This window comes from Copadichromis virginalis, linkage group LG14 (assembly GCF_057382275.1).
Source record: "Copadichromis virginalis isolate Kocher_CV1m ecotype Utaka linkage group LG14, C_Virginalis_male_GT1.1, whole genome shotgun sequence".
Classification (NCBI taxonomy): domain Eukaryota; kingdom Metazoa; phylum Chordata; class Actinopteri; order Cichliformes; family Cichlidae; genus Copadichromis; species Copadichromis virginalis.
The window spans coordinates 24752206-24768873 of record NC_140631.1 but is presented as its reverse complement, the minus strand read 5'-3'; the positions used below and the strand labels follow the sequence as shown (position 1 = coordinate 24768873).

General features: G+C 39.7%; 1 protein-coding gene across 1 annotated transcript; it reads left to right on the top strand.

Moving 5' to 3' along the window:
- Positions 1 to 6157: 6157 nt before the first annotated feature.
- ankk1 (ankyrin repeat and kinase domain containing 1) lies at positions 6158 to 15597 on the top strand. Its single transcript, XM_085430070.1, has 9 exons — positions 6158 to 6544; positions 7212 to 7494; positions 7646 to 7797; positions 8135 to 8184; positions 8971 to 9126; positions 9789 to 9913; positions 10850 to 10883; positions 12449 to 12689; positions 13435 to 15597. Exons 1-9 carry the CDS (start codon positions 6360 to 6362, stop codon positions 14474 to 14476), a joined length of 2268 nt encoding a protein of 755 aa, XP_085286196.1. The 5' UTR covers positions 6158 to 6359; the 3' UTR covers positions 14477 to 15597.
- The last annotated feature ends 1071 nt before the right edge of the window (positions 15598 to 16668 follow it).

Below are 16668 nucleotides of genomic sequence, written 5' to 3'. Positions count from 1 at the left end.
TATCGAGTCTTTGTGGTAGAAGCTCATTTATTATTGCAAGAGAACATACAACAGCCCTGAAATGTTGCTTCTGTATCTATACACTGTAATATGATGTGGCTAATAATATGAAATAGTGGGAAAAAAATATCAGAATATGTATCAGTGCTGATTTACTTTTAATCTGTGTCTAAAGAAGAATTTTTTCCTGATCTCAATCTCTAATCTGAATCCTTAATAAGTACAATGAAGCAAAATACAAATGGGAAAATCCTTTCTAGCAGTATTCCTAACATAATATTCCATGATCCATTTTATGTGCACCAGTAAAGTTTTTTTGGGGAACATTGTTAGCGCTGTTTCTTTCTCTTTCCTCATTTTGAATGTAGGTGCACTGCTGTGCAGGGAGTTCAACACTGACTTCCAATGAAGGATGATGACCTTCAGGGTTTTTAGTGGGAGCAAAAACAGACATGAACTTCAGGGGCAGTATTTGAATGATAAGATTCCATCAGCATAGAGTTCAGCTCAAGGTGTTCAAGACTCCCTCCCTCTGCGCGGACCGGTACCAGTCCGAGGCCCGGGGGTTGGGGACCGCTGGTTTATAGGAGAATCTAAAACTGTGCACTTTTATTTTGTATTTCTATCTATTAACATTCTCAGTGTTGCTGTTAAAAGTATAAACTCAGACTTCATAGTTATAGAAATCTAAAATTTCTCTAACTTGTATTCATAAACATTGCAAGGTGCCCAGAACACAGTGTCTTGAATGACGTTTTATCTGATGTCTGGATTTCCTGGCATTAATGGAAGCCCTCACTGCTGCTAAATATGTCAGTCAGACTTCAGGAAAAATACGATGGTAATCTCCCTGTGACCATGACATGACCTATGTCATGTTGCAACTATGCCACTATTTGTGGACAAAATATAAATTTCCAATTCTAATCTATGAAGATCTGATTTGACGGATTCAGTGTAAAAGTTAATGGGAATATCTGTTTCATGTGTGACGCACATGAAACAGGGGAGGCAGCTAGGTGAGTGTCCGAGAGAGTCAAGGAGTGAGTAGCCAAGATGCACAACATTTTTCCTGTCCGGAGGATTGTTGCAGGCAGGAGAGCAGACAAGTAAGAAACATGAAGACTGAGTTGACCAGCACTGGAAGACATGGTGAGAGACAGGTGAGTATTGAACCTAGAGCGTGGATACTGAAGATGCAGGGAGAAAATCATGTTAAAATAACATGAGGAGGAACATGAACATTAAGCAATATTATATGAGCTGATTTCCCACCGTGAGGTAGCAGACCATCTGGCGAAGAGTGGAGGCTAGAGCTGGTCTTCAAATCCTGGCCGGTGATTGATGATGATGATGATCATAATGATAATTATAATAAGTCCCTCCCTGCTACATTTAGTGTTTGTGCTTTTTCCTTCGCAACCCAGTTTTGTCATCTCCTTTCTGGAGCCTGTCCTGTAAATCTGAATCGCAACCTACCTGAAGAATATTTCAAACACCTCCAGCTACTCTCGCCTGCTTCAATCAGTCACTTCCTTTCCTTGGATAGGAATGGATTTACCTGCTTTCCACCTGCCTGAACACCATTCCCTGCACCCCTGGTCTGATTTGGATTTTGGCCTACCAGCCGTGAACATCTCTGGAAACTTTATTCATAAGACCAAAAAGAAGATAGTGGAACTTAATTAAAGAAGTCTGCAATGTCTTGTTCAATTGATCTTGGCTGCTGTTAACACTTTCTCTCTTCTTCTGGCAGGGCTCCTGGTCGCGTCCCTGATAAACCATCCTCCCCAGCCAATTACCAGCTGCCCCTAAATATTAACCAGCTTGCTCCTTGAGTCCATTTTAAGCCAAAATATGACACATTGGCGAAGACAACAACTCCTGTGCTCCCACTTTCATGCACTAGCAGACATGTTTTTTTAACTAATGGTATCAGAATTTACATAATATACCTTTAAATCAAAGTCCAAACAATAAGTAAATTATATGTTACTTTGTGTGTGCCTAGGCCAGTGATTCCCACAGTGTGGGGTGGGCACTGCTGGTGAAGTTACTGCAGGTAAGCCACAGTAATTCAGTTTGAAATTACTCACATGTGTAGAGTTAGAGGTGTATAAACATTTATTTATTAATGTAAAAAGTGAATTAAAACTGGTATTAGGAGATGGTCAGTTTGTGATATTAACCTGACCAGAATGTGCTGCTTTTAAATGGATGTTAGGGTCAGGTGGGTCACTTTGAATATGACTGGGTAGCATTACGAAAAACATAGTCAACAGCCTGTGTTATTCATGTTTTTTGAATACAATTTTCCAAAATATACATCACTTTCTTTTTTTAGGTGAGCTCCATGGGATTTTCTCAGGTTTTAAGTAGGCCACAACACAGTGTGCAGAATGACTCTTGACTTTGGCTGATCTAGGCAAATCGAAACAGACCCTGCTTTATATTATATGGGATTTAAATTTGAAACACTACTAAATTACTGCACCCTCAGATTTTGAACCACTATACAAAGGATAAATAATTATTTCACAGTTTTTCAGTCTGACTCTTTTTTGGTAACCATTATATTATTCCTTTTTTTTTTTTTTTTTTTAAACATTGTGACAATATTTATTATTCTGTAGAAATAAATAATGAGTAAAAAATGATGCTCTTGAGAGGCCCAGCAATGTTCTAGTCCAGTGGTGGCGTCTGTGTTCACAGAATATTAATAAGAAATGCTGGAGTTAAGCTTGTTAGCCATTAGAGGACGAAAACCCTTTAGCTCTAACCAGTCAGCTTACCGGGTGTGGTGGAGCTTGCTAATGCCATTGGCTGAGCTAAAGATGTGGGTTCCATCAATGAAGACAGACTTCCACCCTCAGGTAGCCTATCTGAAATCTTATCACGGATGCCTGCTTTACACTAGAACATCAATCCATGAGTCTCTCCTAAATAATAGTGCTAGTTAGTGAGGCATGACGCTGTGGCTGTCAGTGAATGTTAAATTCATTTATTATTGCACCCGTCTCTGTAGGATGAATGAAAGTGATTGGGTAGTTAGGACTTGAGTTGAGGGGTTGACACTTTAGCCATCTGCAGAATAAAAAAAATATATCTAAGCAGGGCATATTTTATGCCTGTGATGAAAACAGCCTTTCTGGTCTTTGTGGAAGAAGATATGCTGTCAAAATAAAACAAATGTGACCTTGTATTAAGTGAAGATCTTTCATATCATTAAATTATTAATTCTGCTCATGTCTTCCTATATATGAGTGCAACGGCATTCACAGCTCACCACAATGCCCTTTGATAGTGCTCTGCAGAAATAATGAATCTATAATCTTGTAAAGCCTCACAATAATATAGTTAGAGATTATCCCATTTTGGGCTTTGCAAAATAAACATATAATCAATAGGACATGTCTAAATGAATGTGACCCTGTAGATGTGTTCCACATGCGCTCTGCATCCCTGCAGGGAGAGCTGATAGATTTAAAAGGAGCCGGGAAGGGAAAATCCTTTAGAAGTAGAATTATTAACCAAAAAATTCTAACCATGTCTCACAAATGAAAGCCTGAACAAAAAGCTAGCTCAGAGGATGAAATGACAGCAGAATGCTGGGCTGTGGTTGGTCTCTCATAAGATGTGCATTATGCATAGAGAACCTGATGAATCACATTTATATGTGTTGTGTAAAAAGTAAGACAAAAACACACACAATAAGAGATAGACTTCACAGAGAGAGTTGCAGACAACTGGGAATTTTTGCTGGACTTTTGCTCTCAAGGGAACCATATTTATTCTAAATTTGCTATATGGGAATCAAGAAACCCAAAGGAGACGGCCCAAATGAGTACCAAAGCTACCAGGGACCCACAGGAATCATTTATATATGTGTGTGTGTGTCTATAAATGTATGTGGGAGTTCATCACTATAGTTAACACCGCAACAAAACCTCATGTCCCAAGATAAATTTGAATGGTGGTGGAGTATAACTGAATGAGCCTATAAACCAGAACAGCAGGTGGGAATAGAAGAGAAGGTAGAGGACGTCTTTGTTTTCTCATCTTCCTGAATGAGCTTTCTATTACCGTAATCCTTTTGCATAAGCCGGGCAGTTAAATCTTTTCTCTTAAGGAACAGCCCGCTTTAATGATGCAGAAAGATGGAAATCCATAATTAGAAAATGTAAGGCTCCCAATCCTTCACGATAAATGTTGTGAAAGATTGGGAGAGGAAATGGGTTCACAGATAATAGTGCCTGTGCACTATTATCACATGCTGCTAAATTTACAATTCATTATTAAGGATTATTGATACATTTGGAATATGCTAAATTAACTCTATGACCAGCTCCATAGAATGAAGCAATGCTGTGCCTCATTCCAGCCTTAACGAAGATAGAGGCACAATGTAATTGAAATGATGTCCTTCTTCTTGTATGCAGAAAACAATAAGACTCTACCAGGTCAAAGTCTTTCTTATTTCATTTTCTCTGCATCTCTGTGTCTTAAACTGTGGCAGGAAAACCAGCTAGGCTGAGGGTAAGGTGTAGGTAAAACGATGATCTTGATTGTTTTGTGGTAGTGGATGCTTACACATAATGAATGCTCAAAGATTTCTAAAGTTATTCAGTCAATTTTCCACACAGTTTCAGGTAATTTTGAACTTTAAATGAGAAACACATCATGTTCTTATGACTATGACTGTTTTCAAACTTTTTATATTATTTCTTATTTTGACAGTCACTTTGTGTCCTCTACTTGAAGTTCATACAAAGACAAGGTGTTTGCTAATGAGTTTGCACACCGTCTTTGATTTCACATCTAATCTCAGAGAAACCAGCTGGCGTGCAGTTCAGTGCCCAACACATTAAAAAACAAATGAATAACTAAAAAATAAGTGCCTGAACAAAGAATAAGCTTTAAAAAAAGAGAGTAGAGCTTTGTGACAAAACGTCGCCTACTAGATGAGTTAGATGAGATTTTCCAGGTGCTGGGCCACCACATGCTGCCGAAACAGCTCCAGGGTCAGTGTGTGTCAAAATGATTGTTCAAATCTTTGGAGCTCTGCAGGAACAATGAATAACATTTTTTGAAAACACATTCCCTCAATTAGTCTTTTTATGGTGGCAGTACAGAGCACTGTCTAGTATGTCTATAACGACAAAATTTTCATAGCTATCACAGCTATTCAATCAATGCCGTACATCATATGGATGGAGGCATCATCAATTTGAAGAGAACACTCCCATCAACCTTGTCTGAGTTGCAGTTGCATTGAGCCTCCCTGCTAAGGGGAAAAATTGAGTCAAACCATTCCCAAGGCAAAGCAGAGCCACCAGATTACATTACTGTAGGGGGTTCTGATGGGTTATTGATCTTAAAAACTGATTGTAGTACTCAGGTGTGGTTTTGGCTCAGATTTTCGGAGGAGAGGTGGAGCGTGAGATTCAGACTGAGTGGCAGAGCTGTTGAATATCGTCTAATCAGTGTCTCTTATGCAACAGTGGACTGGGACCTGCAGACGCCTTGGAAGCACTGATGTCTGAGCAACCTGACACACAGGCACACAGGCATAAGAACACCAGTGCAGGAGAGTGAACTCTAAATAAAAGCACAAGCAAGCAGAATGTGAAAGCTTTCTGTGTGTGTATGTGTGTGTGTGTGTGTGTGTGTGTGTGTGTGTGTGTGTGTGTGTGTGTGTGTGTGTGTGTGTGTGTGTTAATAATGGGCATATCCTTCAACTCAGATTGCAACTGAGCCATTCAACTATATGTGTCAGTGGTGTGCCTTGTTAAAGTGAATGGATCATGAGCCAGTAAGGTTACTGTGATCAGCCATAATAATAAAACCACCTCTTTGACCCGCAGGTCCCCCAGCAGACCACTGCAGTGATGTGTTCAGTCTCATTCACCTTACTTCTGGTGGTTTTAGTGTTTTGACAGACACACTAAACAGAATGGTATAACATGAGTGCACTGGCATGTAAAAATTATCGCAACTTGGCATCAGAGGAGAAAGAAAAAGTTCTTTCACTATTGACCGAAAGCAATGACAGCAGTCTCGGCTGCTAAAAACCAGCTTTGCAGCATTGCAGAGCAAACAAGTTCTACAACTCAGCTCAGCTCCGCCCACAGATCTGGAGTGTAGTTTAGTTTGGATGTCACTCCTCGTAACTTCCACACAGCTAGCTCCACTTATTTTAAAGTGTGTCTGTGTTCTTGGGCTTTTTCTCTCCCTGTGTGAGACACAAGCTCCTGCGGTGCTGCTCATCAATGTTGATCTGGAAGATAAACCCTGTTGATGTGAAGGATTAGAGACTGAGATTGTTTTGAGGGGTTGTGTGAGAGAGGAGCTTTGCACTCATGGATCGCCTTGACCGAGCTCCTGGGCAGTTCAGGAACTTCCAGAAGGATGATTTTGAGGCTGACTGGATCAAGGTGGCTAAATCCAAATCTGGTGAGGTGTACCAGGTCAAGGTCAAGCTCTGGCGGGAAAACTGTGCGTTGAAAACGTTTGACACAACCTTGTGTGGAAACAACTTTTACAGGTGGGAACTAAGTTATAATTGTTAGAATACTTTGAAGAATATTGGGTCTATAGAAAGGAAAGGCCCACAGCTTATCGTTTAATTAGCATTTGCGATGCCAGGATATCTTATTGTAATATGACAAAGCTTTCAACGAATCCCACCCCACTATATTATAGCACCACGCACTCTCTGAAGGCCTAAATTAACACCATCACAGGCAACAGGGAGCACTTAGACTTGGCAGTAGGAGTGTAACGGCTGTACAGAACAATGCAATGTGAAACACCACGTGGACTTGTTACAACACAGCTATGATTAATCACACACATTTCTGCTCCTCTGAACCAGACATGACAACTGATTGGTGAATATGTATTAGTTAAACATTAACCAACTACAGAATTAACATGGCTTAAGCCAAGAGATTCATCACTACCTATTCTAAAAAAGGTAAACAGTATATTGTCCAAGGCAAATATCAGTGAACTGGAACAAATTCAAGATTAAACTAACATTTGGTAATGCTTATTGGACTCGGACTTCATCTTGAATTGTACAAAAACTATTGGATTCATTGTATCCATCGCTCTCACCACATCTACTTTTGATGTTTTTCACAGAAAACATTTCCAGTGGTCAAAGTTCAAAATTCGAATAAAATCACAGCCTTTTTTTTCTATTCCAGGAAAATAATAGAGGAGGTGTCCAGCATAGCCAAATTGAAATTCAAGTACATAATTCCCATATATGGCATGTGCAGTGAAGTGACTGCACTTGTGATGGAGTACATGAGTAATGGGTCCCTGAACAATCTTCTAGCCAGTCACAGTTTGATGTGGCCGAAGAAGTTTCAGATGATTCATGAGACCTCCTTGGGCATGAATTTCCTTCACAGCATGAAACCTCCACTACTCCATCTTAACCTGAAGACTTCCAATATCCTTGTGGACGATCATCTCCACATCAAGGTCAGTAAACTTCTGGAAACTTAAAATGAACTCCTGGCTTATTCTGAGCTCTGCAGAGCGCTCTATTTTAATTCGATAACATTGTCTTATTCTTGTTTTGTGTGTGTGTGTGTGTGTGTGTGTGTGTGTATGTGTGGTTTTTTTCACTAAGATTTCAGATTTTGGTTTAATCCACTGGGAGGAGGGCATGAACAAGACCTTGTTCATGGAGCGTCTGGCTGCTAGAGGGAACATAAGTTACATTCCTCCAGAGACCTTCACTCACTCCCCCGATCCTCCAGGAACTACCTTTGATGTTTACAGGTGACTTGCCAAGGGTGTTTTTGAAATTGCACCATCAGAATCACAGCTTTTTTTCTGATTCAGCGCACAGTTCACACTTCACACAGTGTAACCTTGCTGTACAATATATATACTTTAATCTTTCAGAAGTCAGAGGGACATATTAGATGTATATCACTCACTCGTTTTTGCACTTTTATTTATTTATTTTTCATTGCTGAAAAGCTTTTCATTGAACAAAAAAGAGCTTTCAATGCCTTTTATGTGTGAGGAGGACATCCACAAAGTTCAATGAATACACAGTATGCCAGAATGAGAACGCCAGGACTGAAGTGCTTCCTTCTGCTTTGATTTGCAGCTTTGGAATTGTGATGTGGGAAATTCTGACACAACAGAAACCGTATGCAGGTAGGAAATTATTCATTTGAAATGAATCCCATCTTCATTCCATGATTAATAGGCGTTTCTTTAGAAAGGAATTATGTAACACTGCATAAACATGAAGGGATTTCATTTCAGTGTTTTTAGAAATAGTTCTTAAATGATGTGAATAACATTGTGAAACATATGAAACAAAACTCGCAGAAGCTTTAAAACATGTCACCAAAATGAGCTTTGGGGTAAACTGGCTTAATTAGTACTCATGATTCCATTATTAGACATTTCCTTCTGAGAAAACAATTGTCTGTGAAGATTTTGAAGTGGCAAGTCAGACGAGTTAGAAAAGCCAGATGTCTTCCTACAGAATTAGATCAACTTTATACTGCTTTCAAAGTAAAGTCAAAGCCAAGAGGTTGTTATCTTAACTTGGCATATCGACAGTAACTGTCTGTAAGCTTAGTATGGTAATGACGCACAAACCCACAAACATGTTAAAAGCACAATGATTCATTTGGTATGTCTAGACCAATACCACATTGATAATAAGCCACTAAGGATTCATAACCACAATGTTTTAGAGAAAAATAATCGGATTTTGAGGTTAAAAGTGTGGCTATTTTTATGTGAGAACTTAAACATTAGAGGGATAATCAGAGGAATCATTTGTAGAAGAAGAAAATTACACTCTCCCAAATGAATACTTTGGCTCAGTGCCCTACACACACTTTGAAAAAAGCCATCAAACAAGTAGGTTCACTTTGCTCCATTCACTGCTTACTGCATGTGCTCATCTACATCTAAATCTGGATGCAGGTTGCAGTGTGACCACAGTGCTCTTACAGGTGTCGCAGGGGAAGAGGCCCTGTGTGACTATGATACCCGATCAGAGGCCTCCTGAGTGTGAACAGATGATCAGCATCATGAAGCAGTGCTGGGACGATGATCACAGGAAGAGGCCACCGTTTTCAGGTGCGGCAAAAGGATGCTTTTGGGCTTTTTCTTATGAATTTAAATGTTTTAAATGTAAAACTTGTTGGAGAGGGCAGTCCAGGTTACTAGCCAGACGTGGAACAAGATTTAGAGATATCCTGCACTACGTGCAGTTTTGCATTCGAGCATCTAGAGCAGAGCCACAGCAATCGGATTTTAATAAGATTACTAGTGCACATCAGTTTCATCAGACCAGTGTTTGAACTCAGAAAAATAAATGCATAAACAACAAATAGTCAAGTTGTTCCTTTCAGCTTTGCAAGTAATTTTAAAGTCAAAAGTCAATGATGTGCTCCCAGGGAACACATTATAATGCTTCAGTGAAATACATACATTCAAATGAGGTTTTCATCATTTACATAATAAGAAGCAGGGTCACCATTGTTTAAAGAAACACTCATGACTTGAGAAGTCATGCTGATGAATACAAATCACCTCCATGTTTATTCATAAACTGCACCTTGTCCAATTTGTCGTGTTCGCAAATCTCTCCACAATTAGTACCGTATCTATGAAATAATTCTCCTGCGATTCCTGGATGACCATTCATGCTGTAGAGGGGCAGTCCTCACTGGGTTTTGGTGACTACATTAACTTGAACAGGCCAATTCAAAGATTTTCTTTCTGCTGTTTGTGTGCAGACTTTGTGAAGCAAACGGAGGCTTTGAGCGAAGTCTTTAAGGTCCCGGGACCAATTCACAGTGGCAAAAATGGAGATGCGGATCAGAAAGCAAATTATCCCTGGCTGTTCTCATCAGTGAAAAAGGTTTGTTTGACTCCACTCTTTAGACTCCACTCTAGTTGCTCTGTTGTATGCACTGTATCTACTCCAGCTTTGAGGGCAGATTAGTGGTATTATAGTAAGTTTGACTATAATGTTCACTAGCGTTCGCTAATTAGCACAATGTACATCTGGGGCCGATTAAAATGTCAATTGTGTTACACCAAATGAAAAGTCAGGGGAGTCAAGGGAGCCAGTTTTAGTAGGATTTACCCTCAAAGCCAGTTGCTTTCAAGTGTTTTCTGCCACCCCCGGCTCCTTCAAAAGCAAAACAACAACAACAACAACAACAACAACAAAATCGATCATAAGATTAACCAACAGAGTTAGTGGAGAACGCATCCAGCAGCCACCTCAACTGTGGTTAAAAATCCTACAAACTAATTTGGGTCATTAAAAAACAACAACTGCCAAAATGAAAACCACCATTCTCTAGACTGACATGTTACTAACACTTGAAAGGGCTATCTTTGATGACCTCTAACCCACTCACCCACCTGCCCCCATGACCCTAAACTGGATAAGAGGTTAAAATGGCTGGAAAAAATATGGACGCTTCATGGCAGTCAGTCTAGTAACCTACAGATTATTTCAAAAGTATAAAAGTCATGGTAGTACTGAATGGAAATTTAAAACGATTTTTCTAGCTTAGGGTAGGTCTCAGTCCCTTCTTTGAAGTTCTGTACAAATTTTCAAGGCATGAAATAGCGTGCCCCCCCCCCCCCCCCCCCACACACACACACAAAAATTTTTTCTAATATTCTGTGTAAATAAGATTAATAATGTGGTCAGTTTTTATTACTCTGTTTAACTCTGGAGCTCACGCGATAACTAATTATTGTGCTTGTAAGCCACTTGTGATGACTGATATCACAACCATTAACCTTTGTTTTCTTTTCTTTTCTTTTGTTTCCATTTTAGATCACTAATACCGAGATGTCAGTCTCTCCTTCAGGTAAACCAGCTCTCAGAGCATGGTGGAAATGTTCAGTTCAATATAATTTTTGCAGGGCTGACACTTCAAAAGTGATGCTTACAGTGCCGTCACATAAAAAAAAATCCATCACCTTTCACACTGACAAATAGAGTCAATACAATCAATAGAGTGGAGGAGCTGTTGTTCAGGGGAGGAGACAGTAATGCGTTGTTGATGCTTTTGACCCAGTGTTGCGAACAATATTAAAATAATAGGTCAGGATGCTTTTCACTATTACAGTCTGTTATAATTAGATTATCAGACTACGACGACCTGGATGACTGACAACCTACCCAGAAAATACATTACTTCATGCAAAAAGATTGAAGAGTTTCTGCAATTCTAACAAGCGTGAAAATCAACCATCACTATTCTTCAACACAGCCTGAACTCTCATAGACAGCTTTCTTGTAATTTATTTAATAGTTCTTGAGGCTTCCTGTAGGTCATTCAGAGCTCTTCTTTGGATGTTGGCTGCCTTTTCTCTTTTCTCTATCAAAATGATCCCACACTGCTGCAGTAATGTTGAAGTCCGGGCTCTGAGGAGGCCAATCCATCACTGATTGTGTTCCATTGTGTGCTTTTCAGTCCAGGTATTTTTTAAAAAACACACTGGCATTTTTTTTAGCACCATAGTCACGCTCATAAAAGCTGGCAATTAGATTATTTTCAGACTACTTCATGGGGGGTTAAAGTCATGGTGGCTCATGGTGGATCTGATGCTACTTTTCTGCATTCATAATTTAATCAGTTTCAAAAAGGTCCCCAACACCACTTACTGAAATCCAGGCAGAAACCGTGTTTTACACATGGCTGTAGATACTCACTTCCCCACAGTGGATCATTTCATGTCCTTCTTTCATCAGTCTAACCCTTTGCATGTCTGCCTTCACAATACCCATGAATCTTCTCCGTGTTGTGTCTTTTTTTCCTGAGCAGCCACTCCACCTTTAACAGCCTTCCTCCAGAATATCCACTTTATAACTTTTGGGACATTTGCATCTTTGCACATGGCCAAAAAAAGGCTCAACACATGTATTCACACATGTATTCTATCTTGCTTTTACTGACTTTCAAGCTATACTTCCACCTCCCCATGTTCTCTTCCATCTGCTCCTTACACTCAATGCACACTTGCTTCTTGGTAAAAAAATACTATTTAACGCATGTTAAAATGTGTTCTCTTGCTTTTGCGATGACAGGCTTAGAACTTAAAGTGCTTAAAGATACAGTGTAGACACAACACTGGTTCATCCCTTGAGTTAGGTTTCTTTAATATCCTTGAGTGATTCATAGGTCAGTGTTAAAATGGTCAGGTACATGGACTGGACTGAAATTAGGTGAAAAAGCAGCCAATGTCCAAAGAAAAACTATAAAAGACCTTCAGAAAGCCACTTTAAAAAATGACTTTTGCACAGCACTGCATCTTCAACACTAGTACTCAAAAGCTCTACATCCCTTTAAAAGTTGGCTTACAAAAGCTTCAAATAGAGACATTAACATTAGACTAAGCTGTATAATGCAAATTTCTTTTTATTTAACAGATGGCCAGTATGACAAGGAGGCCATTCTCTCTATGCTATCAAAAAAAGACTTTGGCAGTTTCAGGAAGTCTGTGAGAAGGGAACACGTATCCTCACAGTTTTCCGGCAAAAAGACACTCCTTCACTGCACAGTAGCTAGCGGTGATTCAGAGAGTGTCGAGCACATCCTGAATCTGGGTGCCGAAGTCAACTGTACGACTGCCAAAGGTTACACTCCTCTTCTTATTGCTGTTCTGCAGAGGTATGTATAAGCCTATGTATGTTGTCTTAGATCAGTTTCAAGCAACTAAGGGACAATGCTGTGCTAACAACTGCCTATTTTGATCCTTGGTTTACCAGATTTCCTGCTCTTCTCTTCAAAGTTTAAGAGAAGCACTGAAAATGAGGGAAATACAGTTTTTGCTTTCTTACTAAGAACTAAAGGAAAAGATTGATTCAGTATCGCTGTCATTGTCTTTTTATTATACCGTATCTATAAAACTCTTACAAATATTGAGAAATGTTATAATAATCTTGATGTTAAAATTATTTATGGCATCCCATTTGTGCAAAAATATTTATGCATTGATTGGTAGAAAGGCATAAATATCCAGTAAACATGTATTTCCTGAAACTGTATTTATCCACGTATGCAACAAAGTGTTCACACGCACAGAGATCAAAAAATCATCTAAGTGATTAAGTGTGCTTGAACTATTGCCCAAACATCCCTGAAAACTGCATCATTGTCTCTACTCTAGTTGCTTGATTGCAAAACTACATGCACTTCATGATATCTCTGACTCTTGTTCCACATCTGGTAGGCATGGGTCACTGCAAAAGTATAATGTAGTGATTTGTCCACGTTTCCCCACTATTTATGTTTTTTAAGCAAAGTCAAGCTTGTCTTGATCCTGATGAGGTGGCATTATGTAGTTTTCTGAAGTGTAGGACTGTTTTATTTTTAAGTTGTAATGTACTCTATCAATGAAACTTATTTTCAACAGGCTATATGACATCATCTCTTTGTTGCTGGAACATGGCGCAGATGGGAGCCTGGGAGATGAGGATGATTGGACACCACTCCATTTTGCAGCTCAAAATGGCGATGACAGGACTGTTCGACTCCTGCTGGACAAAGGTGCTGTCATCAATGCCCAGGAAAAAACCGGCTGGATGCCCTTCCACCTGGCCTGCCAAAATGGACATGAAACTGTGGTGCGCCTGCTGCTTTTGCGACAATCGCAGGAAGCTGTCGTAGAACAGGAGAAGGCAAACGGGAGGACACCGCTCCACTTGGCCTCCATCTACGGGCATCTCAGTATCGTGAAACTCCTCCTAACTCATGGAGCAGATCCCAATGCGACAGACAAATGTCTGTGCACTGCTCTTCACCTATCAGCCGAGGAAGGCCATAACAGAGTAGTCAGACAGTTGATACAGAGTGGAGCGACTGTTGACATTGCAGACAGCAAAGGGAATACTCCACTTCACCTGGCTGCTCTGAAGGGTCATACAGGCATATGTAGGCAGCTGTTGTCAAACGGAGCCAACCCAGATGCCACTACTATCCAGGGATGGACCCCCATGCACCTGGCTGCCCTAAAGGGACATGAAGCAACACTGGTCCAACTGGAGAGTCAGGGTGGTTGTGTAAATGCAAGAGGTGAGAACGGATGGACTCCACTACACCTGGCCTGTCACCAGAGTAAGCCAGATTTGGTAGCAAAACTCTTGTCAGCCAAGGCTGACCCACATGTCACAGAGGAGAGTAAAGGATGGACACCACTACATGTGGCCTGTAAAAGTGTGAGTTTTCCAAGTGTCCTCCACTTGATATTCCATGGTGCAAATGTCAATGCTTTAAATTATGGAAATGCCACACCTTTACACCTGGCTGCCCAGCACGGCTGTGTACCCATTGTAAAAGCTTTACTGATGAATGGAGCAGACGGGACACTGCTGGATTCTTCTGGATCCACAGCTTTAAATGTAGCTCAGCAGAGTGAAAAGTTGGAAATAGTGGAATTACTAGAAAATGGATGTTAACTATCATGAGGATGACAATATAATGGAGAAGTTGCACTATAGAGGAGGGATTATCAGGCAACTTAAAGCACGATATTGATGATTTTTTCACAGAAAAAAGACCAGTTTTGCAACGCATAAGAAAACCAAATCAATTTCACAAACCCATCTATATTTTGAATGTTGTCAGACCATTGCACAATTGAAAGCAGAAATCCATTGCTGTCCTTGCTTAAAAAAACAGCGTCCGATTTTTACAGTAATTATTTCCCGTAAATTCCACAGACGTGCCACACGATCAGGCATTTGTATTGAAAATAATTACTTTAAACTCTGTGAATGCTTGACAGGGTCATTATTGTGATAAACTGTAGTGAGCCACCCACATGGGGGGCACAATCGGGTGAAGTATACTATTATGACAAAGTATATTGATTCTTCTTATTGAATCCCTGTGCTTGTTTGCTTCTTTATGTGTGCTTTCCTGTCGACTGGAAGATAGAAATGATATAGTAAAAAGTGTTGCTGTTACTAAGGCATTCTTTTGGTTAAACCTGTCAGACTGCAGGTATTATTTGTCCAATCTGGTTAAATGATATATATCAGAATCGACATAGCCATTTTTAACAGCTCCATGTGAGAATTTGTGATTAAAAATCCATGTATGCTTCATGACCAGCCACGATAATTCCTTACAGACTGAAGGAGTCACTTCCCAGCATGTGACACACTCATTTACCACAGTGACACCTTATTAAATTGAAATGAAATGCATGGTTTCGGGAGCTGTATTGACCTACACATTCACAGGGTTTTTCCTGGAACCACAGTGACTGACTTAGATGTAGTGCTAGGAGCTGAGCTGAATCAAATGACTGTAAATGAACAGAGCAGAGGTATATTTAACCTGAGCTTGGATTTTTCTTTAAAACATGTTGCTAAGTGAATGTCTGCTGTATAATTTTTAAATTGCTATTTTATTCTGAGTTTATTTTCCCCCTTCACAGCATCTCTGACCCTGAGCAAATTAAGTGCTGTCTGTTTACTTGTGTGGATTTTCCTTCTTTGTTGATTTTGATTACATCGTGACAGCATGAAACCATCAGTCCTCTTCTCCTGCTCATTAAAAGAACTGGGTAAACCATTTCTTTCTTTGTGTCTTGTCATTTGTCTTTTTACCTGACCAATATACTATTAGAAACAATAGATTATGTAAATGATGGACAAATTTTTCAAGTCTAAAAACCTGGATCCACTGTAGAGGTGCCTCCAGAAGTGCATTCTTTCCATTGGCCAGCAGGGACACGACACTCTTGGTTGTGAAAACAACTCCTCCCCTTGCTCATCATGTTCAAGATGGTAAAGGCGAAGGCAAACAGCTTAGTGTTTCACAACGAGACGTCCTTAACTAATGCGTGACATCATGGTCGCTATATCCATCTTTTAATTACAGTCTGTGCTTTGAACCACTTGACTAAAATACTAGAGTCTCAATACAAACTATAACCTATAGAAAACAGTCAAATCCTTTACTTTAAAAACATAAGATTTTTGTTTAATTTACACCTGCAAACAACTTCTAATGATTTTAACAGATTTTTCCTCCTTCCTATATCCAAATTTATAATGTCATGTAGTTTTATATCAGAAACCCAACAAGGTAAAGTATATTGTTGACCCTATTTTCATTGAACAGAGTTTGAAAAACAGGCATTGTGTTATGGAAAGAATCTCTGTTGCAGAGTTCTGTTTATTTCAGGTCGGGTTGGATGTGAAGCAGATTATAGTTGAAAGTGTCCTTTAACTGCAGCAATTCACATTTGTGTGGTTGTTATCCACTGTCAACAGTCAGATGACAATTTAACAGATGTGAATGACACTTATCCGTGGAAACCAGAGCTGTGTCATTGTGTAAACTGTCTAACAGCATTTCTGTCCTACTAGTATTCAAATCAAACAATTCATTTAAAAAAACATGAAACAAACTATACAGGTCTTCTGATGCTACTTCCTAAAAACCTCTTGCTTTTCTTTAATCAAGCCCACCTAAATCGATGATTCTGCCTCAACCTTTTTACACGTACAGTGACACTTTGGAAACCTTCTATCTTGGTCACTAATTGGGTTTGAAGGCACCTAAACAAATTTTATTTTCTAATAGGGAGACCAGCAGGAAGAAGATAATGCCGTGTAAGTTGCCACTAACGCAGACA

Bases quoted from the DNA above. Each gene is read 5' to 3' on its own strand.
- ankk1 (XM_085430070.1), top strand. From the start codon at position 6,360: ATGGATCGCCTTGACCGAGCTCCTGGGCAGTTCAGGAACTTCCAGAAG. The intron at 6,545-7,211 runs GTGGGAACTAAG...TTTCTATTCCAG, and splicing joins TGTGGAAACAACTTTTACAG to GAAAATAATAGAGGAGGTGT. The intron at 9,127-9,788 runs GTGCGGCAAAAG...GTTTGTGTGCAG, and splicing joins GAAGAGGCCACCGTTTTCAG to ACTTTGTGAAGCAAACGGAG.